The sequence below is a fragment of the Apteryx mantelli genome, chromosome 4 (genome assembly GCF_036417845.1).
Source record: "Apteryx mantelli isolate bAptMan1 chromosome 4, bAptMan1.hap1, whole genome shotgun sequence".
Lineage (NCBI taxonomy): Eukaryota > Metazoa > Chordata > Aves > Apterygiformes > Apterygidae > Apteryx > Apteryx mantelli.
Window position 1 is genome coordinate 32987003 of NC_089981.1, and position 25585 is coordinate 33012587.

At 37.5% G+C, this 25585-nt stretch overlaps 2 protein-coding genes across 4 annotated transcripts in view; one reads left to right on the forward strand and one right to left on the reverse strand.

The window, feature by feature from the left end:
• Positions 1-3672, forward strand: part of CCDC73 (coiled-coil domain containing 73) — a 73761-nt gene extending 70089 nt beyond the window's left edge. For all 3 annotated transcript variants that reach the window (XM_067296193.1, XM_013957822.2, XM_013957821.2), the window contains one exon: positions 2993-3672. In XM_067296193.1, coding sequence (XP_067152294.1) covers positions 2993-3199 — 207 coding nt within the window. In that variant the 3' untranslated portion in view covers positions 3200-3672. The remainder of the gene's footprint in view (positions 1-2992) is intronic.
• A 336-nt stretch (positions 3673-4008) lies between these two features.
• Positions 4009-20947, reverse strand: EIF3M (eukaryotic translation initiation factor 3 subunit M). Its single transcript, XM_067296194.1, has 11 exons — positions 20845-20947; positions 19069-19201; positions 18040-18178; positions 17493-17616; positions 16840-16934; positions 11279-11362; positions 9808-9907; positions 9256-9337; positions 5283-5426; positions 4678-4738; positions 4009-4258 (listed from the first exon to the last, which is right to left on the reverse strand). Exons 1-11 carry the CDS (start codon positions 20884-20886, stop codon positions 4138-4140), a joined length of 1125 nt encoding a protein of 374 aa, XP_067152295.1. The 5' UTR covers positions 20887-20947; the 3' UTR covers positions 4009-4137.
• Between the last annotated feature and the right edge of the window lie 4638 nt (positions 20948-25585).

Consider the following 25585-nt stretch of genomic DNA (forward strand, 5'->3'; position numbering starts at 1 on the left):
AAAGCAGCAGGAAAAAGTCACAGCATATGAATCAAACAGATGCTAACCAGTCTGTTTGGGAGGGGAGAAAGAGGGAAGTTCACTGTGTATCTTAATAAAAATCATCACCTACAGAAAAAATAGGAGTAAAAATTTTTAAAAGTATTTTGTAAAAAGTATAAAAACATTCTTTCCTTTATTATTCAATAGGGACATGTTATTTAAAAGAATCTGTCACAGGCTAGAAATTCAGCATATTTATGAATCAGAGCCTATCAGTTAGTTTATTCTATGCTGCAATTGTGCAATGCTATATTTTAAAAGTTATTGTATTATTTAGTATAATGACATTATCTGAACATGTGTAAAAGCAGAGAATTAAAAGGAAACCTGCTGTTTGAAGACAGCATCATTCAGATGACACTAGCAATAGCTCATACTGTGTTTTCAGTTCTATGTTAGTGTCATACATTGTTTAGAACTTGAACAGCTACACGTGCTTTATTAGAATTTGATCTTTATTAAGAGATAATGCTAAACATAGTATTAAAGGGTGATATAATAATTTACAATTGCAATGGACCTTTCTTTTCACAAGTGGCTCTAGAGGAGTTTCTCAGGTACTTATGGATGTCTCCTCTGGATACAGTTTGAGGTCAGGATTTACAGTGTTCTCAAATGACAATGTTGGCTGACTTCAATGGATCTGATTAGTTATCCTCGGTGCCATTAGTGTTCAAGTTCTCTGAAATTCAAAAGGAAAGGCTGATGCTGTTAAATCGCTCAACTTTCCTAACATGACACTAATTGGGAATGATAGTGAGGTCAATTTTCACTTCACCAAGCACAATTGTGGTGATAATATTTGCAGTACTCTCTTTTGCTTTTTCTCAGTGAGGTGGAGATCAATTAGAACTCTTTTCTCATTCTCCCTTGCTTGTTCTCCCTGCCTCCCAGCTAAGAGCTTTTGGAAGGAAGTGGACTAAATTACCAAATCTACAAATAGTTAAAATGCTGTATTTCATTATCTGATTGTGGTTATATATACTTTATCATCTCCAAATTAAAGCTTCTTCTGTACAGGCTAAGTACAAGGTGCTCTGTACAAAAACAGAGCACCTTGCAGATTTGACCTTAGATGGTTTTCAAAATACTTGATCTATGAAGTCTCAGACTGGGATTTTGCAGACCACTCTTCCCTTCTCCATTGGTGTCATTCTAATACCTTCTATCCTCAAATTTGTCATTTTTATGACTGATGTGAAAAGGCTGTTGGAAGATTAGAAATAGGCTCAGCAGCCCCTTTTGCTGCTCAGTTTAGTTCTTTTGACTAGTATGTATGTTTATAACTTAGAGCAGTCTTAGCCTTCTACAGTGTGGATAATCTCATTCAACCAAAATGCACCACTGTAAAAAGCGATGGGAGGAAGAAAAAAGCTACATGTGTACTTAAAGTTCTAGTAAAAAAATATGAAGAAATGTTTCCAACATTAGTCTGTATGTGCCTGAGTACCAAGGTAAGGATGCATAAGCATCCTCAGCTCTGTTTAAACATATGTCCTTAATCATGCAGCCATACAATTCAGCAGTGAATGCTTCTGTGCATACCTGTCCCACTGTATTAAACAGAACTTGGCATATTGTTCAGTATTGGCAGTAAGATACATTGTTTTACTTGTATCATATTGTGAAAAAGCCTGAGAACTTTAACAGATTACTTTTTTAAAAAAAAAGCTGTATTGTATTCTAAACCCACTCTCATGGAACTTTATTAAAATGCTACAGAGCTTACCTAATTGCAGTTACTTCTCCAAAGAGGTCTAAATGCTTGTAGTCTTCAAATAAAATCCTGGTAAAGTGGCATGGCTTTCTCTCACTAGAAATACCAAATGTGAAAGACCTGAATGAAAATTATTCCTCTCAGCTTATTAGTACAGCACAGATACAGCCCCATGTGTTATTCAATAGAAATTTTGCCTAGTGGCCTGCAATGAAGTATGATCCATTTTGTTTTGAAGCTTTGGGAAAGAGCATGGGAGAACATACATATATGGCCACAAGAATTAACAGGATGAAAGTTTTATTGCTCAAATGAAGTTACTTCAGTTATGTTTGTAATCTCCATTTTTATGAGGAGGTATCAGATCATGATCATAACATTGTTGCAGATGCAATAGGCTAAGTCAACAATTTGCTTGAAATTTATTGTTCATGTTTTTCAAACTTCAAGAAATGCTTGTGCATTACAGAAGGAAAATCTTCTAATAGCTCAGCTAGTGATATGCTATCTATCTCACTACAAAACTTGCCTCTTCAAAATTTTTTTTAAACAAGTAATTCTTATCTTTGTTAAAATAAAGGCAGGCCTGATATGACTCTGTGGCTTACAAGCAGGTAGGATACAGTTGCATAATATTCAAAAATAATTGAATAGAGAGGGGAGGCCTCACCTCACTATCTCTGCAATGGAAGAGCAACTCTAGCACTCTAACGAAGAATTAGAGGTTATGTTGTGAATCCCCAAGCACAGCTGCACTGCTGGTTCTGTGTAAGGTACTTTGTAACCTCCCTGGCAGGTGGCTGGTGCTGCATGAACCTCTGAGAGCCAAGAGCCTGCCCCAGCACTGAGCTCAATGTTGGGTTACCAGGGGAGAACTAACTTCCAGCTCCCAGAGTCCCTCTGGTCTGACAACAAATAGTTGAGTTTGGTTTCACGAGAAGGTTATATTCTTAGCTCTTGGCTTGGAGGTAACAGTTACACAGGCTGCAGGAGTGCTTTGCTTCACTAGTATCTACTGTCAAACTCCTTACTCTTTTGTACTGTCTTAACTTTTATTTTATAAAAGTATATTTAGCATCATCAAGTTTTATAAATTAAAACTAAAGCAAGCTTTAAGTTGAATGTATTTTTTTTCTATTCACATTTGTTTGCTTACTGCTTATCAAAATTTGACAATTTGAACCTTTGTACCTGAATATTGTATTATTAACTGTTAAATTTGTATTCTGTCAGGTGAAAGAAGGATTTGATGTTTTAAAGCATGAGCAGAAGTCTTCACACATGACTGTAACTCCAGTAATAAGTGAAAGTGCACTCAGAGATGAGGACAGGTGTTCTACTCAGAACTTCAATATAAAAAGTCAAATAGAAGAAATAGAAAAGTTCTTGAATTTGGAAAGACTTCATTCATCAAGAAAGAGAAAATATGAAGAAAGCTGATAAAGAGCAGTGGCAGGAGATAAAAACACAGGTGTGACTGCCTTAAGCACAGATCAATCACTTCTGTAAACCAGACTGGTAGAGGTATTCTTATAGAACAAAGTATTATATGTATTGTACTTTTATCCTTAACGGAGAACAGTTTTTTTTCTTTAAAAATGGATACAATTCCTATGAAAGTGTTCTCTATATTTCAGCCATCAAATTCAAGTTATAATTTTTTCATGAAGTTAATGTTTACAAATTAATATTTTAATATCTCTTAAATAAAAATAAACAAAAGTTCCTGAAAAGTTTTGGCTGAAATACTTGAATGTTTCTTTGTGAAATTGCTCACTCAGCTTTTAAACAAAAGCAGCAGCAACTGTTTCACAAGAATTGTTCCTAAAAAATGTAACAACTTACAGCAACTCTAAGTGGCAGCAAAACAAGAAAATCTGCTTACCTTTACAATTAAATGATTAAAGTCTGCAGTATCTGTTGTAGCTGATTCTATCTAAATAATGCCTCTTTCAACACTAAATCATCAAGTATGTTAGAGATAAAAGTGAAATTTTATGAAGCAATATCTGCTGCTTTTAACTGGTTCACATTTTTCCTCCCTTAAGGTTTAACAGAAATTTTCACTTCAAAATTGCTTGCACTATCATTTTTCTGATCTCTCTTCCTCCCTCCCCCTACCTTGTGCAAAGAAAGATCCTCAATCTGTAAACTTGAGTAACAGCAAAAAAACCCCAAACATAATTGATATTGTCACTGTCCATTACTGCTAATTGTTTAAGAAAATCAAGAGAAGAGATTTTCCCATGTTAATTGCAATTTAGAATATTTAATTTCTCAAACCAATTGCATACATTTCGGAAACATTCACAAATTTTCAAAGTTTTTAATAAATTTCATGTAGAGTGAGACATTTCTAGGTGGGAAAAAAAATTTTTTTAGGTGTCTGAGAGACTGAGGAGACTGTTTTTCACTTGATTCAAATTTTGTTTCCAGGTGTTTAGAGTGTCATACAATTGTTGCCATTGCTGCTTTCCGAAAGTCCGATGTGTGCTGTGACTAGAGAAGTAAAACAAAATTGGAAGAGGATTACTAAATGTAATGCTTACCTAGTAATTCTTTTAGAGCATTACTTTACTATTGCACATAATAGGGGAATTTTCTCCATATAAAGGGCTGTATTTTACCAATTACAGAATTCTGTAGCCTTCCCAAATATTTAAAGCAACAGCAGTCATTAGTATTCTTGTCACTATTAGGTCATTAAATGAAATGTGCTGGAAAATAGGACTCTTTCATTAAATAAGCTAATCACATCCAGTCTGAGCTTTAATAAAATTATGATAAATAGCAACTATTTAACTACAGGCAACTGACAGGAACAATACCTTGCTTCTAGTTAAAATATTCTACAAATGTACATGAAATAATTAGAACATACTAAGTTCTGCAAAATGCTATGAAGAATTAAGTCTTACCTGACAACTACTTTTCTCTGTGTCTGATCTATTTTGCAGTATACCATCTTTGTCTTTACAGCTGCAAAAAAGCAATACTATTTTGAGCAATATTTTCAAGATGGGGGGGAAGTTATTAAATAGTATAAAACCTCTTTAAACTTTGATCAATACAAATATAAAAAACAATAGTTCACTTAGTGTTGTTTTGCTGTTGGTTTTGACAGTCTAGTAGGCAGAAAAGCAAAATGATGTAACAAGACAAAGGTCATGTATGACTCCTATTGTTTGTGCCAGTCTATTAAAGCAATATCCTGCACAGTTTTTATGAACTCCTCTCCCCTACAAATACATCCCATTTTAATGACAGCAAGCAAAAACAGATGACAAATTAAACCTGCAAACAACTTATTAGTTCTGTAAAGAATTGTTTGAAATATAGTTCCTGTCACTGAAAACTGTTTAAAAGTCAACAGTTGAGCACGTCTTTAAAGTTTTACAGCTATATCTTAAGAACAAATACAGCAATGCAAATAAGATTTTTTTCTTAATACTTAACACAAGCTTAGAAGACTAAAAGGTATAGTTCATTAGTATTGTGCAAAATATGTTACTACAGTTCTTACCATCAATAACAAATGCCTCTACATCATCAGCTCCAATCTGAAGTTCCTGTTGCATTGTGTCAAATGATATTTCTTTATTTTCTACAGCCATTCCCATGAAAGTAAGTAGCCTCATTTTTGCCATATTCTGTTCGTGCAACAAGCCTGTGTGAAAGTGTTGATCGTTTATGGATATGAATTATAATTTAATAAGTCTAAACCATTTTCCATATTTTTCCTATATATACTTCCTAATAATCTAAAATGTATTTCATATTTAGAAATTAGTCCATCTGGCTTTATCAACTTGAGGTAAGCCATTCTTATTCCTGCATCTTCCTTGTGTTTTGCTCAAATGTTTAGTTTATTCATGAATTCTTCAAGACACTTTAACTTTCACTGACAAATGTATCTTAAAAAAAAAACAACCCGAAAAACAAAAAACTCAAGACCAGAGATTTTGTTAAACCAGTAAAAGCATCATCTTAACAGAGTTTAGGTGTTTCCAATCACTTACAGCTGTAATACCTTGTGAGGGGGCAAGTAGGTTTTTTTTTTTTTTTTTTCCATCAGGAAGAATAGCAATGCAACAAAAATTGGAAAACAAGTGACTGGTGATGTCAAAGCCTTTCTGCTACCTCACCACTCATTTTTGTTTGGTTGCTTGAAAACAAACATGTCTCAATAATCCTTCAGCAACGTAAGATTTTTCTTCCTCCAAGCCCATCCATTTCTGACACTGAATAAATGTTTGCACCACAGCACAAAAGCATTATGCATCACATGTATGCTTAGAGCATCCAATGTGGCAAGAAAGTGCTCTTCCACAATACAAGAAGAGAGATTAAAACTTATGTTAGATCTTTCATGTGATGGTATGATTGGCAACACAAGGAACTGAACCAAGGGGCTTGCACATCTAAATCACATATTTTCCTAAAAAAAAAAAAAAAGTCTAGGCGAACAAAGTAAGACATTTGGAAGAGCCAAAGCACTTCTTAATCAAGTTCTGTGAGGTACAAACTAAGATTCACAGGAAACTTCATTAAAATGAATGCCAATCATTTTGTTTTGGAATGACATTATGAACATTCACATTGCTTCAGTAAATATTTAAGTTTGGAATTTATAACATCCATACACTAATAGGAAAGCACATTAGTGCAGGACATCATGTTGTGTTAATTAGCCATAATTATGATGCAGGCTTTCTATTTGGCACTGATTCAACAAAAATGTGATCATCATAACTCATATGAATGAGGAGCACCAGCAACTATACCTAACTGGGTTTAATGGAAATCTACAAGCATCCCAAAAAAAAAAAAAAAAAAAAAAATCAATTAGCACACATTAACCCTAATTAACAAATGCAAATGAGATGCTGATTAACTTTCTGAAAAAGACTGCTGATAATACCAGATTAAATGTGGACATGTTAGGGCGATTCAGTTGACACAGATAATGCTACTGCTGGCCTAAGTTGTCAGCATTAATAAAACAACAAATTGTAACAAACTGATGCCACCTGTAGGAGCCTTCACTGCACAGCTTTATAGACTGATTTTTAATTGGTCTTGATCCAGAACAGGTTAGAATTAAAGCTGATGCTGTACTGTCACTGAAATTCCATTATTAATGTCCATTATTTTAAAGCCTGATACTTGCCAAGAAATTGTTATTAAAAAAATCTTTAGCACATGGTTAAAAAAATTTTTAATTTTAGAAAATACAGCATAGTATTTTGAATATTTTCTGAATGCCTCAGTATCACTACCTTGGCCACTGCACAAAGGCATTCAGAATTTTCTGAGTAGACCAGAAAGCAAGTGAGAAATAAGATAACTAGAAATAAGACTGTCTTTTAAGACACTATTGCACAGGTAATAAAGGGTTTTACTAAGCTTAAGCCTATACTGGATATATTGAAAACATGTACACTACATATTAACCATGCTAAGCACAGATACAGGAAGGCAAAGCAAGAACAATCCTGACTTCATTGCAAGTAAGATATATAATGAATACTATGTATTTGCATAATTAATCTTCCATAAATTTATTCAAACATAAGCATAACTGCATTTTCAACAAATAAGCTACTTCAATGCATAAAAACAATCAAAATATGAGAAACACTTTCCCCTAATAAAGAAAAGCATATTATGTCTACAGAAGTAGTATTCAAATAAATAAGACAAAAGCTACGTTTATCCTCTGTACACATTTACAAACTACTGAAACCTTGATGTTAATTTTATCCACAAAAAAAAACCATACTGAAATTTCCACCATTTTAATACCCAAAGTGCTAGCTTTGAGGGTAATTATTCTCCGAATTATACAACACTGCATTAACAAAATGGTGCATGCGTTAAAACGCTGCACTGAACTCTGTTTTGTTTTAATAAAACTATGGCTTCAGCTAGTGTTCAAGTGTCATTTCAAAATCAAAGTTATAAAAAAAAATCTGATTTTTATGGAAACATTTATTCATTACCAATATGTCAAAGCCTTAATGCAGTAATAAAAAAATCTGCATCATTGAGCAATTTCTGCATTGTCACTGACCCCTGTCCTAAAAAGCTGCAATATAAAAAACGTAATTTTAATGCATGCAATAGCTTATGAACCAGTGCTCCTTTGAAACAGTCAATTACACATCAACGGGGGAGTGTCAAAGTGTTAATTACTACTCCTTTTTTCCACAGTGTGTAAATAAAGAGGGTGCTGACATTAACATTCCATCACATTGCTTCATGTGATGAAACAAATTAACTGGGACAGAATGTGGCTTGCTAGGTCTAACGCATCAGCACTCACGCGCTCTCACACACACAGACACACACGCACAAAATGCATGTTTCATCTTACTGTTTTACATCCACACTGAAAGAACTATTTAGTAAATTTTAAGCATGTAAGCAATACAGGGATCCCCTTCTCTTTGCATCATGATTAAATTAGTGCTCATTAAAATACCGAGCTGGAAACGTTCTTCTGTGAATACTGAGACTAGACAGCAGGCATGGCGATACCCTCCAGTTATGTTGCGCACAACTGACAAGATGCAGCTGCATTTAACAGAAGCCGGTCGGGGCATAGTGGAAGACATAGCTGCTGAGGGAGGGATGCAAAAAAAGAAAAAACTGTGGATGCTTAGACATATGCTGCAGTAGCTCTTCCTTAAAATTCCATAGGCAAAGCATTCTTGTTCCTGAATAACTTAATTTTCGAAGTATCTTATAACTAAACTAGAAAAAAGTGATTATTTAAAATAAGACAGCTAAGTTATTTTCCATTTATTACCTAAGACAACTGACAGGCTAAATTCCATAGACGTCATGAACCTATCCCTAAATCACTCTCACTTAAAACAATACGTTTACCTTCAGGGCGTTTGCAATAGGAAGCTACACTTTACATCAGGAGTGTATATCAACTACTAATAACTATGGCTATGAAAAATATGTCAAATATGGGTGAATTCTCTGGTAGTACCTAACGCCTGCCTTTTCACATACAAAGTTAAAGCACAGTAAATGCATTAGAAAATGATGTGGCAGGAAACTACCTGTTTAGGAGAAGTATTTGCTGCTACAAAGTTATCAGTCATAAAAAAGAAAAGAAGAGAAAAAGAAAAAAAGAGCTTAATACAAGCTGCTGTCTTACTCAATAAAGTTGTGGTCTCTGATCTGGCCTAGCATATCAATGTGTTACACTCCCCGCAAAAAAGGTATAAGCCCAAAGAAGAATGGGAGAAAAACACAAACCCTCTTCCAACTCCCAAAACACCTTGTTCTAGCAGAACAAACCATTCTTAGATGGTCCATTTACCATCTATAGAGTTTGTAGACTCCAAACTCTAATCTATAGTCAAAAAAATCCTATTCAGATCTTTGGGTTCAAAATATAGGTTCAAACCGAAGCACTTCTGAGGTTCCATATCTTAAGCCATGTAAATAGTGAGAAAGGTAATCATTTAAAAACTTACCAAGGGAGTCAATGAAGTCTTTATTGTTCTGATAAAACTTGACATAGGATGCTAGTTTAGCACTTACAAAAATTGTCAAAAGCTAGAAGAAGAAAAATCTCAAATATAAGAACAGTTTAAACTTTTTCCACATTTTCCTTCCTGCAGGCTGGACAAATACATAACACCACTCTTAGTATGGAACAGAAAAATAAAACAAACCATTAATAGTTAAAATTCTGTCTTCTGTCAATAGCTCAGGGCAATCTGTGTTGAGCTTCCTTCCTTTTCTCTGACCTGACAGGCAGTTTTGTCTAAATGCAAGGGAGGGCATGACTTCTCACTCAGATTTTCTAAAGTTTCTGAAGGGGAACATTCTATTATCTAGTCACCTTGAATTTTACATTTAACTCTTTTTTTTCTTTTAATTCTAAAAGCATTAAAAAAATAATACATTGAAGCTCCATATTACTGACATAGGTCACTATTCTAATGATTTTCAAAAGGCACTAACAAAGAAAAAACAACGCACTCTACAGATCTCAAACTGTTCTGCCAAAATAATTTACTTACATCATGAATAAGTTCTCCTTCCAAAAATTTGACTGGTTTTAAGGCAAGAAGATGATCAAAGAGAAAAGTATTTGGATCCTTCAACGCTCGTACAATACATCTAATTGGAAAAGGAAAATACTTATTTTTACAGCAACACACATTTTCATGAGTAAATATAACTATGTTGTTCTTTGCTTTCTAGGAAATATCTAAGCCTTTCAACTATTCTTAAACATAAGGCATGTCACAGTACAAATAATTTTAAACTTTGTTTTACAGATGGAAAAAAAAAAACAAGGAACAAGAAAGCTGCAAGTAATTTGTCCAATATCACAAATGAAATTTGCCAGGTAGTAAGACTACAGATCAGAGGTCCCAATCTATTGTTTCCATCTATGCATTTATTTCCAGCCCAGCCTTCATTCCTAGAGGTATTTTTACTGTCCTCCTAAAGTTTCACAGAATTAAGTTGTTTAGGAAGATTAATTGTACTTGAATATGTGACACAAAACAGAAAATCCCAGTACCAAACAACTGCAGGACCTACAATTTATCAGTCACAGCTCCAGACTATAAATAGTCCGCAAGTGTTTCTAGAACTCTAGTTGAAAGCTTTTGTTCAGTGGCACATTAGAAGATTGTGAGCGCTACACTAGCACACATGGCCTACACTGTGACCCCTACCACATAACATACACCTGGAAGAACCTACAGTCTGCGTAGACGCAGCAATGTGATAAACCCTATGTAAACATTTTCTTTCAGATGTAAAAAAGCCCCAGATTGCTGTAGTTTAGTCACTGAAATTTTCATTTATTCACAGACACTTTAATTTTCAAAATAAGTCATCCCCATTTTCCTGCATGCTCCAGTATAAACAAGTCCCTGTACGCACCCAGCAGAACTAGATGATTTATTAAAATCTTATTCCCAAGAAGAATCATGGTAGGCAGAATATGAAAACGCAGCTTTTACTCATCTTGGTCAATGGGAAAAATATCCTGTTAAGAATCAGTTTTACTAGCTTATCCACCAAGAGATTTTATTTCTGCGCAGTTCATATCTCTCATTACTTGCTCAGTATAATTACACTAGAAAGTGCTATTTGAAAAGAACACTTAAAGTTTGAGAATCACCACCACCAACAAAAAAAAAAAATCAGTTAAAATCTGAAACAAAGGATGCTAATGCAATTTTTGATTACACAGTTGATGTAAACAATCTTGCCCAAGGCTGATCTCTCTCAGCAGTAAGCAGAAATATGCCTGTGCACTTGCACAGTGCAGTAACTCTGACTGCCTAGAAACAACCAAACCTGCTGTGGATTGTACAGATAAACTCTTGCTCAACTAGCCATGCTACAGAAAGAGGGCCATGGCAGAGGGCCCTTGCCAGCCAGGCCATTCAGTATCTTTAATGGTAAGGCGATCTACATAATTTAAAATTTAGTAAAAGCTACTTTTAAAGAAATCCAAGAAGTCAGCATTACCTGTGAGCATCAACTCTAGCCTGGGAAGCATTGTCCTCTGTGTAACTTCCCAATAGTTCCACCATTACTTTTGCTGCAGTGTCGCTATATAGGAAAAACAAAGTTACCTCAGGATTGTTGAAAAAAAATAGTTCAAAAAAAAGACACTCAAATATTTAAATAATTCCCTTACCATGTTATAGGTCAAATTAAATTATACTTGAAAAAGATGTAGATGATCCATTTTAATTCTAGTGGAGAGAACAAATTAGATGGATGTATCCTTTCAATTCTGGTTTTACAAAATGTTTATCTTCGCCCTTCATTTCATTCTCTTAAATTGATAAATTACCTGCTGGTTATGGAAAAAGCTTTCTGGGCTAGGAACAGCTTTATATGGTTCACTAGAACACTCTTATGCACATCTGGATTTAATCATTGCAGAATAAGTAGTACTGCAAAGTTTATTTCAAATGCAAAATGGCATATCTTAAAGAACATTTATGGTCAGAAAAGTGACTGTATAAAAGCTGCCTTTTCTTCCTTCGCGGATTCTCTCTTCAAGTATTCAGAATGCAAGCTGCTCCTTTTTCTGATGAAGTTATGCAGCCAGGAATTAGATTGGCTTAGGCTGCTCTAAAGCAAGCAGCCCTAAACATTGGTTTGTCAAGATAGTGCTTAGAAAAGCAAACTGAGTAAACCTACAGCCTTGTCTACCCAGATGACTGACAACAGCTCATTAATGTCACTGCAAAGAAGCTCTGAGAGAGTTACTGAGCCATTTTAACCGATTTTATTTTTACATAGTTCTCACTACTAGTAAAACTAGTAAGGCCAGCAATCATTGATAATTTTTACAAAATTTTCAGCAAAAAAGTGCATCAAATATGCTGCATGTATACATACAAAAATCCATTTTCCATTTCTCATGGAATTCTTGTTATCTATTAAAATACAAGGCTGTGATAGTTCTTCCACACAGACAATAGATTTTTCTTTAACAGCTCAAGTTTCCTGAACAGCTCACTAAGGTCTGGAGAACATTCCCAGCCTCTGAGTTTGATCAGTCTTGTATTGTCTTTCTAAAGTCTACCAAGTCCTTGCTGATACTATCTTAACGCTTGCTCTGGACAAGGTGTGTGCATGGGGGTGAAGACAGGACCAAAAGGGAATGATGACAGCATGAACATGCTTTGCAGGAAATTTCCCATACGCATGCACAGAAGAGCAGCCACTTTCCTACTTTTTGGCACATGTACTTGGGGTTCCCTGTACAAAAAGATGTAGGCACAAAGGCTGGTTACTACTCTCCACAGTACTGTGAGTTATAAAGAAGAACTAAACTACTCCTTCAAAGTGACTCAATTCCAGACAAGCAGATTTTTCCATGTGATCTGACAGACCCGAAAACTTTTCCTTAAATGGAAGAAATAGATAAGAATAAAGTGTCAAATTAACTAAAATTAAAGACATAAATTGCACAGGGAAGGAACTAGACCACACAACATTCCCAGTAGGTACTGTGCTTTGTATGGGTTTAACCCATAGCAGCACAGGTCAGAATGGTTTTTATAGTACATCAGCATCATCTTTGTATGGGTATTTATTTTAAATCTCGTAATACTACTATTTTACACGCTTCTCTATAAGACGCTGTTTTATGCTCCTACAGAATTTACCAAAAGTCACAGATGTGCAGGACAAACGACAGGACAACATGGGAAGCAAGCAATATCATATATAATCTGGATGTACACTGAGTGGAAAAAGAGTTTGTGCCCAAGGCCTGTATATGCAGGGGAATTTTCTATAGGCCCCAACCATTGTTCCAGAATTGTGTTCAATGATGTACACTTGCAGGAAAAAAAAAAAGTTGTTTTAAGATTCTAGCACCAAAGAGGTCAACTTCTTTTGTCATGCCAATTGATACAGAGCTATCAGTTCTTCTACACACCAGTAATACTGAAATATAACAAACGTAGACAGCTTTACATATGCAAGAACTATTTGCAGGTATATCAGTCTATGATAAAGCCTTTTGCACTGGTGAAATCTTATCAACACTAGATGTTCTAGTGAAGACAAGGAATTAGTTTAATACAGGACTTAAAACATTCAAACAAACAGGCTCAGCTGGTGTGGTATTCAACCAAAGCAAGTGTTTGTGTTTAATATAAACTTTCAGTAGTTGTTCTCATACGTATGTTTCAGAACTGTTACAGATTTCCAGAACTTTTCTTTTCCCTCCCCACCCTTTTCCCTTAGAAGTGAGAATTAAAAACTATGCATTTCACTCATTTTAAATGATATTTGCAATTCTCCCCCCCCTTTTTTGAAGGGTGAGAGAAGTGGAAACTTTCACTTGTATTTCTAAGAAACTTCAAAATGCTACAAAAGAATTACTCCCAAACTCTGTGCCCAATTCTTGTGAGCCTCAGAAAATATGACAGGCATTTTCACCTTATTCATTCTATTCAGTGTCAGACTACCGTTATAAATTAAGGTGTTTAAAGCAGTAATACATGTCAACATGTTACCAAAGCTCATTGCTAAATGTGTATCTCACCTAAGTTGTAAATGTGAACATTTTTCTAGCAAGATGGCTTCCATAAGTACTTTTGGCTGCACTTGCCAATCTAGATGTGTAACTTGATAAAAAGTCAGTGAGAATGGAAGGGTGATGGTAGAGAATGTGAAGAAAAAAATATGGAGTATTCAGAGACTTAAGATGTTGGAATCAAGTCCCTCTACATTAAATGATATTAAATTAAAATTAAATGAAATTAATCATTTTGCAAGTGTCTGATGTGCTGAGCTTTTTGCTACAGATATTAATAACCAGACTTGCCAGATTTGTTTGAATGCAAACTTGGGCAGGACTAATCCCACTCTGAGTCCTGCCAAGCCAATGGCAGAGACACAGCTGTAAGCTGGATCAGGCTGGAGCCTGGCATGACATCCAAGGCCTCACAGCAGCACACAACTCTCTGGTAGCAACAAGCCATGCATACCTGTAGAACTTCACCTATAACTGGAAAAGAAAACAGGTTGTGTTACCTTGCAGTTTCATACCAACACAGCTAGAAATAATGCTGAATATTAAAGCAGCTGAGGCACAAAACTCTACTGCAGAGCGTTTATATTAAGAAGCACAAGCAACAGAGAAAGTAACTATTCTCCTGCAAAGTTCAGCTACCAAATACAGTTCTCAGAAATAAGCCACCAGTGGCCATCTGTTTTCCAGCCACAATCACCAATTTTTCTTCAGCTGAACATGGGAAAGATAATATTCTTTCTTCAAAGACAGCAAGATTATTTTAATCATCAGGAAGAGGAAGCCTCAACCAGAAAGTGACTGGAGAAGAGCTGATAAAACAAGGTTTCATTTATCAGTGTAGGAAAAGGAGCACAATACCTAGTATCTACGTGATCTGCTTTTCATGAGCTACCAACCTGTTCACTGCCAAGTTATCCGTTGGGGAAAGTCTATTATCTCTGGAAATCAATCTCTTCTGCCACACAGAGTGAAGTTAAAACATCAAAAAAACCCACAATTCCTTTAAACAATGTATTCTTTTTCCTTGATTATAAATTGACATGGTAACTGAAGTATGATTTTTATTCTATAGTTTTCATTTCCCACTCATCTTCCCATACTGTTAGATCTAGCAAAATTCCTGAGTGCAAAAGCTGGAATGCTGCTGTGAGTTTCCCATACTATTGCAAATAGTGCCCACTGGTCCAGGAGAGTGAACCAGGTCAAAAGTGCTAGGGCCATCCCTTGTTTTCTTTCCTGCACAGGAGTGTAAGCGCTCTGAAAAATTGCTCCCTTCACTGCAAAGCTTGCTGCAACAGATGGTAAGGACACTGAGTGCACGAGTAATATTTACAGAGTTCATGAAAGTTTTTAAATGCCTAATGTAAAAACTTCACCTATTACTAGTAAGTAAAAAAATGTAATTTTTTTTAACTCCAGATGCTAACTGCTAAGTGACCTTAGTAACAAAGCAAAGCATCCAGCACTGCACTAATAACAAAAATTGGAAGTTTAATCCACAGATTTGATAACAAGACTAGTTAAAGAAAGAGCTATTAAGTGTGAAAATTAAGATAACTAAAAGCTCTTTAGAAATCACCAGGATGAGAAGTGTTTAAAGAGTAGGAGCATTACAGTGTATGAGCGTAATATTTCTGAAACAAAGTAAGCACTGTGTTATGTACAAGATCCGATTAACATTCCTGAAATGATTTTGACCACCCAAAAGCTGTTACAGAGTACTATCAATGCAAAACCATTTTAATGTTAACAACAGAACTAATAATTTCTAGTAATGTAGCTCACAGTGTAACTACTCTTTGTTACTCCACCAGGATTAATCATCCCTAAATTGCGATGAGTTAAAAATGATCCTGCTTAGCTGACACAGCATTTCCAGGGTAGAGCTTATTCTGGCCCAGTGAAACTAACTCTCCTGCCAGAAGAAACTCTCCTCCTACAATGACATCTCCACACTTGCCCCCCACCCCCAACCCCCTCCTTTTTTTTTGGCAAGGTCACCCACCCCAAGGTCACCACAAAGTTACACAAATGCTTGTACCAGCACAAACATGGGGACAGGAACCCGCAGCTGGAGGCGACAGGATGGGGATACAGGGCAGAACTGCTTCCTTCTGCAGCAATGCAAGGTTATGCAAACGCAGAGAACACGAGTGCAGGTCTGCCACCAGTGTAAGGCAGCAGTGCAGAGCTCCTCTCCATGCCACCTCAGTGGCTGATGCTGCTTCACTTAGAAAACTAACTCAGAAAACAGACTGAAGGGAGAGGTGCAGCAGATACACATTTGCAGAGCAAACTACAGCAGTAGCAATTTAGGTAGATTGAAACTGTTGTGGAACCACATGCTGAAACCACTGCGGAAACCTAGCCCATCTCAACAGCCCTGGCCGATGCAGTCAATATAACATATCACTATCACATATTTAAGATAAATTGATCGCAGTTCTCAGTTAAGGCTTACATTAATTTACAAGCACATTACATACGGGAGTACTTTACATGCCAGAGGACTGGTCTGCCAAGTTTGTTAGATCAAAGATACCTCTTATGATCCAGGATAATATTTTAAAATGGCTAAGCAGGTACTCTGTAGACATTAATTTCCATGATCAGTGGAAAGCTTTGCCTTAGAGGTAATGTTTATATAAAAAGACTGATTCTATTAACTGTGATTGATAAGCCTCCCAGCATCATTAAATAAGAGCTAGCACTACCATGCACTAAAATGTCAAAAGTGCAATTAAATAATAAACTTGGCTTAATGCTACAATGCTTGAAGGTTAATATTTACAGAAAGGAATAGTTTTATTAGTTACAAGCCACAGGGCTCTCAAAAATTCACTGTTAACTTTAATATTCTTGCAGACGGTGGAGAAACTTGAGAAAAAATCCAGGTGCATTTGGATTGAATTAACAGTACAAATTAAGTTAGAAAGGGCTGTGATAATTATTTCCCCTACAAATCACTTAGAATACATCTATTTAAAATAAAGGTATCTATTATCTGTTATTTGTCCTTGTGTACCTCTTTTTGCAGTCCACTAGGACATCATACAGCAATCTCAGAAGAGTATGCTTTTTCTCTGTGCTGAGATTCCAATCAGAAATCCATTTTCGGACCTATGTAGAATATAAGTGAAAGAGAAGCATTGGAAAAAGCTAAAATATAACTGATAATATTTCTCATTTTCTCTCAGGCAGAAAAGAATTCAAAAGATCTTTCACAGGGATTGTTCCTTGGGGTCTTCTGACTACCAGGCCCCGCATGCAGAACCTGGAAGTTCTCCCATGAGAAGCCAAAACTCTGTGCTCTCCATGTACTTCCTAAATAAGGACAGGTGGTCCCAAGACTCTGATTCCAGAGCAAGAGGCAAAAACTTGATGCCCCATTCCTGATCAAAGCTTCTCCCTTTCACTACTATCACATGAATCAAACAGATACATCTAACTTTGCTTGACATTAGAGACAGAAGATAAACAGCAGTTTAATTTAGATTCTGTAGAAAGACCTTTATAAGAGAAGCAGTTTTGTATTCTGTGGTTTGGGGTTTTTTTTATTTCACTAGGCTCTGGCAATTTATAACAAGGAGAGACAGTCTGCATCAACTCTGACTAATAGTCAGGGAAATGCAACACGGTTAATATGAAGGCCGTAACTTGAAGCATCACATAAATTACCTGGTCAAGTTCAGTTGGAATGTACTGGATGGCACCACAAGATGAGGCCACTTTAAGAAGGCTGCAGTACACTGTGTATCTCACAGGAGTATTCTTATCCATACCATGGAAGAGATTGCTCAGTCTAAACCACAAGCAACAAACAACTAAGTTAAGGAGGTGTAGCAAAACTTTATCGGAGCGCATATAAATAAGTGTTTCCATTAAGAAGTGTGCTAGTACAAACAAACCACTTTCATTAGTGCCATCTTGAGTCCCTGATGAATTGTAACAGCTTCCAGTTTTACAACAGCAGAGAAATTGAGAACTATGCATTTTAACTTTAAGTTCATAATACCTGAGCAAAGAAAGTATATTGATGCTTCTATTTCATGATGGGGAAAAAAAGAGGGTAAAAGAAAAAGACAAAGCATGCTTTATGCAACAGACACACAAATCCTTGATAGGCACCCCATACTTTGATTTATGAAAGACACAGAAGATCTCCTTAAAGGAAGGACTATTTTATAAGATACCTTGTCCTTACTTTTCCCTGTACAATACTTACAGCTGCAGTCTAAGAGACGGGCGCTCTCCTTCCCGAAATTTTACTAATTTCTCACACAGGCTTTCAATCAGTGCTTCTTGTTTGTCAGGCTCCAGGATAAGAAGCAAAGAAACTACACTGTTCATTACACTCTCAACATCTGCACAAAACAAAACATGCAGCTTTTTAAAATTGCAAACAATCATCATCAGTAACTATTTAATGCTGAAGAATCACTTCTGCTACGAATGCTTATACATATAGAATGTCTTGCTGATACAAAATATGTATAATGACACTGAGCATCACACAAGACAGCAATAAGCTTTGCTACTATTTTATGCTGATTTGCTTACAATAAGAGGCAAAATAAAAAAAACATAAATGCTCATTCTTAGACGAACCCTGCATTCTTTTAAACATGTTATTTCTACAAGCATTTATTTTATATGTAAAACTTCTAAATGGGTCTTTATTACTGAAACAGAACAGAGGAGGCACAGAAAGATCAGTTAAGGCTACCACAGTATCATCAGCATCATTAAAACATATTAATGTAGTTTCTAATGACCTATTCTCCTAACTCCAGAAGAAGTTACCAACTACCAAAAATTCTAACGTTTTCAAACAATATAATCAATTAATGTTTAGGTCCTAAAACATCTCATTACAGATGTCTACAGTCTTAATTTTTGTTGCTATCTGATCAGCTGCACCACAGACATGAATTGGCTGTAGAGTCTTTCTTTATCATAAAAATTTTTGTGGAAAAGACTTGTTTTATATACAACTCACTATACCCTCATAGTGAGCACAGTCCAGCTTTATTTCCAACTTCTTCAAAAGTCACTGGACGTTTAGAGAAGACGGGGCAGAGTACAGGCATATTTTACATGGCAGTGCTGGAAATGCGTTTTTCCAGTTTTAAAAAGATGCACCTTTTTTAACACATACAAGCCATGGAACATACCTCTAAATTCTGTCAACAGTTAGTTATCTGAAAGCATCAATGGTGGCAATACGTTTAGTACAACTGACAAAGATGCAAACCTTTGTCGTCCTCCTTCAGGCACACATCACAAGCTTCAATAATCTGTGCCAAGTCAACATGAAGTCCACCCTCAGAGTTCTCTTCAGAGATTTCAGCTCCTTTAGATTTCAAGTAAGCTCGAAGTTCTGCAGCCTTAAAAAAATAAAAATAAAAACAGTGAACAGCAAAGTCAGAAACATTAATTTCTTATGTGTTTCTTTCTGCAGTTATTCCTCTTTCCCCTGCTCCTCAGCCACATGAGCTCCGTTTCCCTCTACCACACTGTATCCTACAATGCTCCCTCTCTCACATTTTAATACATCACCTAAATATCACCTAAGTGTAAGATGCAGCGCATGCTACAGCTGGTTGGGCCAGTGACTGAATAAATCACATAACTTGGGTTTTCTCACAGTAGGAATGCACCACAACTGCTGGACAGAGGACTGCAACCCTAATAAGTTTTTGTGACAGGGATGTTTTCTTCTTAAAAATTCTTATCTTCAAGACTTCTACTCCCTTTGACAACTTAAGTTGAAATAATAAAACCATTTAGTCGTGTATTCTACAGAAAGACAAAGGATATACACGGAACTACTTTAGAGGAGGCAGAACTTTTAGTCTTCACACAAGTTACAGGCAGTTTCCAATACCGATGACCTGCTTTATGTTGTTACGATTTTAACCTATAGTAAGAAGATACCTTTTCCACAGCGACAGGCCTAACTTCACAATCCATGGTTTCAAAAGCAGAACCGTAACTCTTCAGAGTCAACCTTTATAAGGCCATACAACTTTTGACATAAGAAACTCTGACCTGGATGCTATGGTGATGCAAGATGTAATTTACATCAAGTTCAATGTCAAGCCAACACAGTACCGTAAGACATAACTAAATGCTCTAGGATCCTTTGCTATCCTGAAGATGTTTCAGACTAACTACTTGAAGAGCATTTACTAGATACTGGAGCAAGCAAAAACCGGACTGAAGACTAATATTTCTGACACATGTTTCTGGTAGGCTTCAAATTATGTATGTAAAAGACATAAGGAATAACAAATGCTAAAATTCAAAGACAGTACAAGGCAATATCTCAAAGACAAAATTAATAATTTCCATTACTCTAATTTAAATATCAAGAAGCCCACAAAAACAAGAGGTGTAAATAATGTTCTAGCCGGTATCTGAACCAGCTTTCTTTTTCTAAAAAAGTAAAAAAGTACTGTCGAGGAGGGACAAAGACAAAATGTTAGTGAGGTAAAGGTGATTTTCAAAAATGAAATTGTGAACACACGTTTGCCTTTACTTTCACAGTTTCTTCAGGTCGCACCCTAAAGCCTCCAGCAAATACTGCAAACACATTTGCGCAGAGCCGCGCTGGCTGCGGCACGAGCGCAACGGCTTTCGGCGAAGCCCCGCTCGCAGCGCTCCGGGCCCGCCGAGGGCTGCAGGACCGGCCAGCGGAGGCCTGAGCGCTCCCGCCCGGGGCGGCTCCCACCGCCCCGCCGGGACTCGGAGCGCAGCCGCTTCCCCTTCCCCGAGGACCGGCGCAGGGGGCCGCACGCCGCCCCTCGCCCGCCATGCAGACCGGCGGCGAGGGACGCGCGGCCCGGCGGGCGCCAACGGCCGCGGCGCGAGCGCGGGGCCGGGAAGGACTCACGCCCCCCCCCCCCCCCCCGCCAGCCGGCCGCCCGCCTCGTCCCAGCGAACCGGCGATCGCCCCCCGCCCCTCAGCCAGCCACGGCGGCCCGCCCGCGCGCGCGCGCCCTCCTTCCCGCCGCCCCTGGCCGCCGACCTGATCCTCCTCCGTGATGTCGATAAACGCCGGGACGCTCATGGCGGCGGAGACTCCCGCAGCCGGCCCGAGCACGCCGCCCGCACCGGAAAGGCCGAGCGGCTTCCGGTGCCACGCTGACGCCACTTCCTCTTCCCGAGAAGGGGCGGGGGGAGGGGCAGGCTGGCGCTGGCGCCCGTCCCTTTCTCCCCCTCCCCCCGCTTCGCGCCGTTGGGCGCGACCGTTGGCGCTGAGGCGGCGGCGCTGAGGGGCTTCTCCGTGTGCCCGGCCCCGAGCTCCGGCCGCCGCCCGGCAGCCGGCGGGCGAGTTAGTGCCCCTGGTCAGTGCTGGCCGCCTCAGGCGGGCGGGTACCCGGCCTGCAGCAGTCTGGCCCTAAAACTCCGCCTGTCCCGGGTGTCACCATGCTCCCGGAGCGGTCCCCCCTGGCCTGGCAGCCCGCAGCGGGCCCGTTACTGCCTGTGGGGTGCGCCTCTAGGCGAGGCGGCTGTGGTAAGGGGGGAAGCAAAATTAGGTGTCCCTAATGCCAAAATTATTACGATGTGGAAAGAATCAGAGCTTTTTTCTCTCTCAACCTAGAAGATTATTTACTACTTTTTGTTTGTTTGTTTGTTTGTTAGACATCTAAGTTCTTACCTAGTCCTTTTTTTGCTGGAAGGGTTTAAATAATAGACTTACTTTAGGTATGTTGGGAGTGAAACCTGATAAGAGAAAGGACAAGAGTTCCCTAATCAGATGCTTAGTTTGTTCTTAAAATCACCTTAGCTTATATTCCAACTAAAAGTAACAAATAATGACTTGCTGATACCAATGTATTGCATGCTTTTTCAGTTAAAGATTAAGAAATTTCCCATTTAACCACTCTGTCAGACCAAGAGGGACATAGCTTGACTTTCCTGGTATTTCAAAGGTTAAAATAAAGGCCAGAAAGAAAATAGAGGGAAAACCCCAAGGAAACTTCTGTTTTCCTGTTGCTTATAAGTATTCTTATAAGTATACTTATAAGTATAGACGTTTAGAAAACACTTAGACACATTCACAACTAATTGGATTAAATATTTCTAAAGATTTGTTTAATAAGATCTGGAGGGTTTTGAAAGGAGGGTCTGTGGATGGGTTGTTATTGTTACATAATAGTACTGGCTAGAAAGTGATTAAAGAGCTTTTTATTACTCTAGAAGTCATTGAGTAATTCAAGATAAATATTTCTTTGGAGAAATACAATCTGACAACCAATAATGGAATTCTGAAATGCCAGAAAAAGGGAGCTGAGACGATTACTCTTTTAATGAGGATTTTGAGGTTGGAACTACAGTGCTGTGTTTTATATTCTCTACGTTAGAACATGTGAATCATCTTGCTGATACAGTGTTTTGTAAAGTCATGTCCCTGATATAAAATAACTAAATGAGATATAGTTCACAGGGACTGGAGATAGTGTTTTATGCTTCAAGAGTTTAAGTAAATAATCTGCAGTATGAAAAAAGGTATAGTGATTTATTCATCATACCATTGAGTGCCTTTGCAGTGTTACCACTGTTAAGCAAAAGGAGCTGTTGCTTTGCTGTCAGTGAAACACTCATCTAGCCCCCATTTTACAAATGAAATTTTATCAATAAATGTGGAAACACAAATAAAATGGGGCCTTACTGTCACCATTTGGTGTTCTCGAAGGTTTGTATTTAGAAACTTCGGAAACTCTTTAATATTAGTGGCAGCCTTTGAGTTTTCAGAGAGGTTCGTAACTCTTGTGCCAATATGTGTAAGGTAATTAAGAAAAACTATCAACTGGTGATGAACTCTAGGGATGTATAGACTAAAGAATGCCACTCCAGAAAGCCACTGTGCTTTTAAAGGAGTAGATGCTGTTTATGTCATCCTGGAAATTCCCTATAAAAATTTTTCATTCCCCAGTAAAATTAATCTTGATGGATTCAAATGCACTGGCTGGGAGGGAGGGGGGCAGGTTCTACCCCTCCTGCAAAATGCTGGACAAACTTAATTGTGCCTTGGGATTACTTATCTGAAGGAATCAAAGTCACGATATGAAGTCTGGAGGAATATTGTGAGCTTATAGGCCAGCATTTGCATCCGTTGGCAAAAAAAAAAAGCTGAGGATTTTGCACATTTGGACCACGACAAATGCACATTATGTGATTCTGTCCATAACCTGTTTTTGTTCCAGCCCATGAAACATTTTAGAAAGTGCTTCTAATATAGGTTTTATATAAAATATGTAGAAGATATTGAAAGCATTATAAGTTTCAATGTTTTTTTAATAAATAATCACCTTATTATCATTGTACCCACCATATATTTCAGAGATAAAAGTAGCTTTTAAATACTTACCTAAATTCCTTAAGTTAATAAGACTTCTGTCTACAAATTTCCTTTTTTTTCCATTTTTTTTCCCTACAAACCCTTACCTGGCCAAATAATAACTAGATTTAAACTTGTTAGAGCAGAGATAGCACCTACTTCTAAGTTTCTGTAGCACTGAGCACAATGAACCTGATAAAAGTCCAAACTGCCTTCATTAAACTTTATGACTCAAATAGCTTTACATATACATGCTTGTTTTATTTTTGAATAATGGTTCCACTCTTAATTTTTTTATCATCCAAATCCTGGCCAATTAATTTATTCTAGTTTTGGCATTTTTTTGAAATAATAACCCCATTGTAACTGATAAGGTACCTTTACCAAAATTGTTTTCAAACAGTATATTTTAATATACATTTACATACATACTTTTTTTTATTATAATACCAAATGCTTTAAAAATGACTATCATAGATCAAAATTTTGGAATTTATAAATGGGTGTCTCCTTTGTGTATCTAATCTGAAATGGGGTCTGATTTTCAGAGGGTGGATGCTTAGTACTTTTAAAATGCAGATGACTTTCATCTAATACTACAGAATGCAATCCTGTGAGGATAAAGGACAACTTGGCATTCAGCACACTGGGCAGCAGGAATAGGGATACATCACATATTTGATTTGCCACAGATTCTTAGAAGACAATTCAGGCACAATGTGTTTGTAGCCAAAGTATGTGTTTAGTGCTAGTCTGTGTTCTAGGATATTGTGCCCGGTTATAAACGGCCAATCTCACAGGCCTGGAGCTTTACCACTTATTGTTCTAAATATACAAAAATAAAATAACCATTGATCAGACAGAGTGAACAGGACATGACTTTAAAGAGCTCTGCTGAAATAGCCACATATGGTATGTTGCATGATACTTTATTTGTCCCAAAAGAGTTAAGATGATAGATGGTAGCTGGGATTTGAACTTGTGCATCAGGAAGTCTATTTTGAATATAAAAGGGACAGTGAAACTACCATGTAAAGAGGATGTAATGGAAGAATGTGTGTCAGTTTTATTGGAATTATGACATCCCTGTAGAAACAAGGCACTTGTTTATAATCTTGTCTGCAATTAATGAAGCTGGTTCAGAAACCTGGTGCAGATGGAGTTAAAGCTCTGCCAAGGGAGCCAGAGATGCCTGCAGGGGCTGCCAGACTTGCGGTGGAGCACAGGCCCAGCCAGGGCCCTGGAGCAGGCAGATCTTCAGGGTGGAGCGGGAACAGCACCCACTCCCCCAGCTGTGCCTCAGGGATGGGGCAGAGAGGGAATGCGAATGATATCACTCTGATTTCAGAAACAGCTACTGTGTGTATGTATGTGTGTATGGGTGTACACACACGCACACACACACACACACACACACACACAGAAACATTCAGTGGCAAGCTAATTCTTGGCTGCTGAAGGGAAAAGAGGGGTTGAGACTGGCACCCACTGTACACTGTTTTTTGGTTTTGTTTATTTGTTTGTTTGTTTGTTTGTTTGTTTCTAGTAGGCAGGCCAGAGAGAGTCTAAAGAAGAAGTGATAGTCTGTCCTGCATGCTTTGAACATAGTGATGGAAGGAAACAAGGTTCTTCAGGTGACACATCTTAAAAAGTTGTCTTTAAGCAGGCAAATAGCTCTTTGAAATAAACAGGCAGCTTTTGAAAATGAAGGTTTTAGGATTGGATGCTAGAAACCGATCCTCTTTCATTAAAAAATATGGACAAAAGGGATCTTCGGTATAGAAGAGAAGCACAGAGTCTGTGATGGCGTATTTTTCCCTCTTCAGCTTTTTTTTTTTTCTTTTTTTTTTTTTTACAATTCTGTATCTGTAGTGATGAGACGATGAAAGCTGAGTTGACCCTCTGAAGCACTGTGTAAGAATAACTGCTTTCTGTGAAAACTGGTCAATAACATAATTATAGACACACTCTTTCATCCCTAATGCAGTATGTTTTGGGCTGAGTGCCCTCTTGAGGTCTTTGGCACACAGTGACCTGGAAGAATCTTGGGTAGTGTGACTCTATACAAGCTGTTCTGGGAGTTCTGCCTTTATACGTTTTCCTCTTTTTTTCTCCTTTGGGGGAGATGCTCTAACTATGCTAGACTGGGGAGCACAGTTAGGACAGCTATTACTTTAAGCCTGAATTATGGACAACAACTTAGAACAGGTAAAAAATCATCCAGACCTTCATTTAAGATCCGAATCAACCAAACCAAATCTGTTTCCTATTTAGAAGCTGTGATTAGCTTTATTTGTGTATAGAAATGTGCTTCCTACTTATGTTTCTGTATTTTTCCTAGTTCTGCCTGGGGCTAAAGGAAAAGTTCTAAAATACCCTTTGAGCATCTTTTTGCAAGACATATCAGAGAATGGGAAGCCTGTTG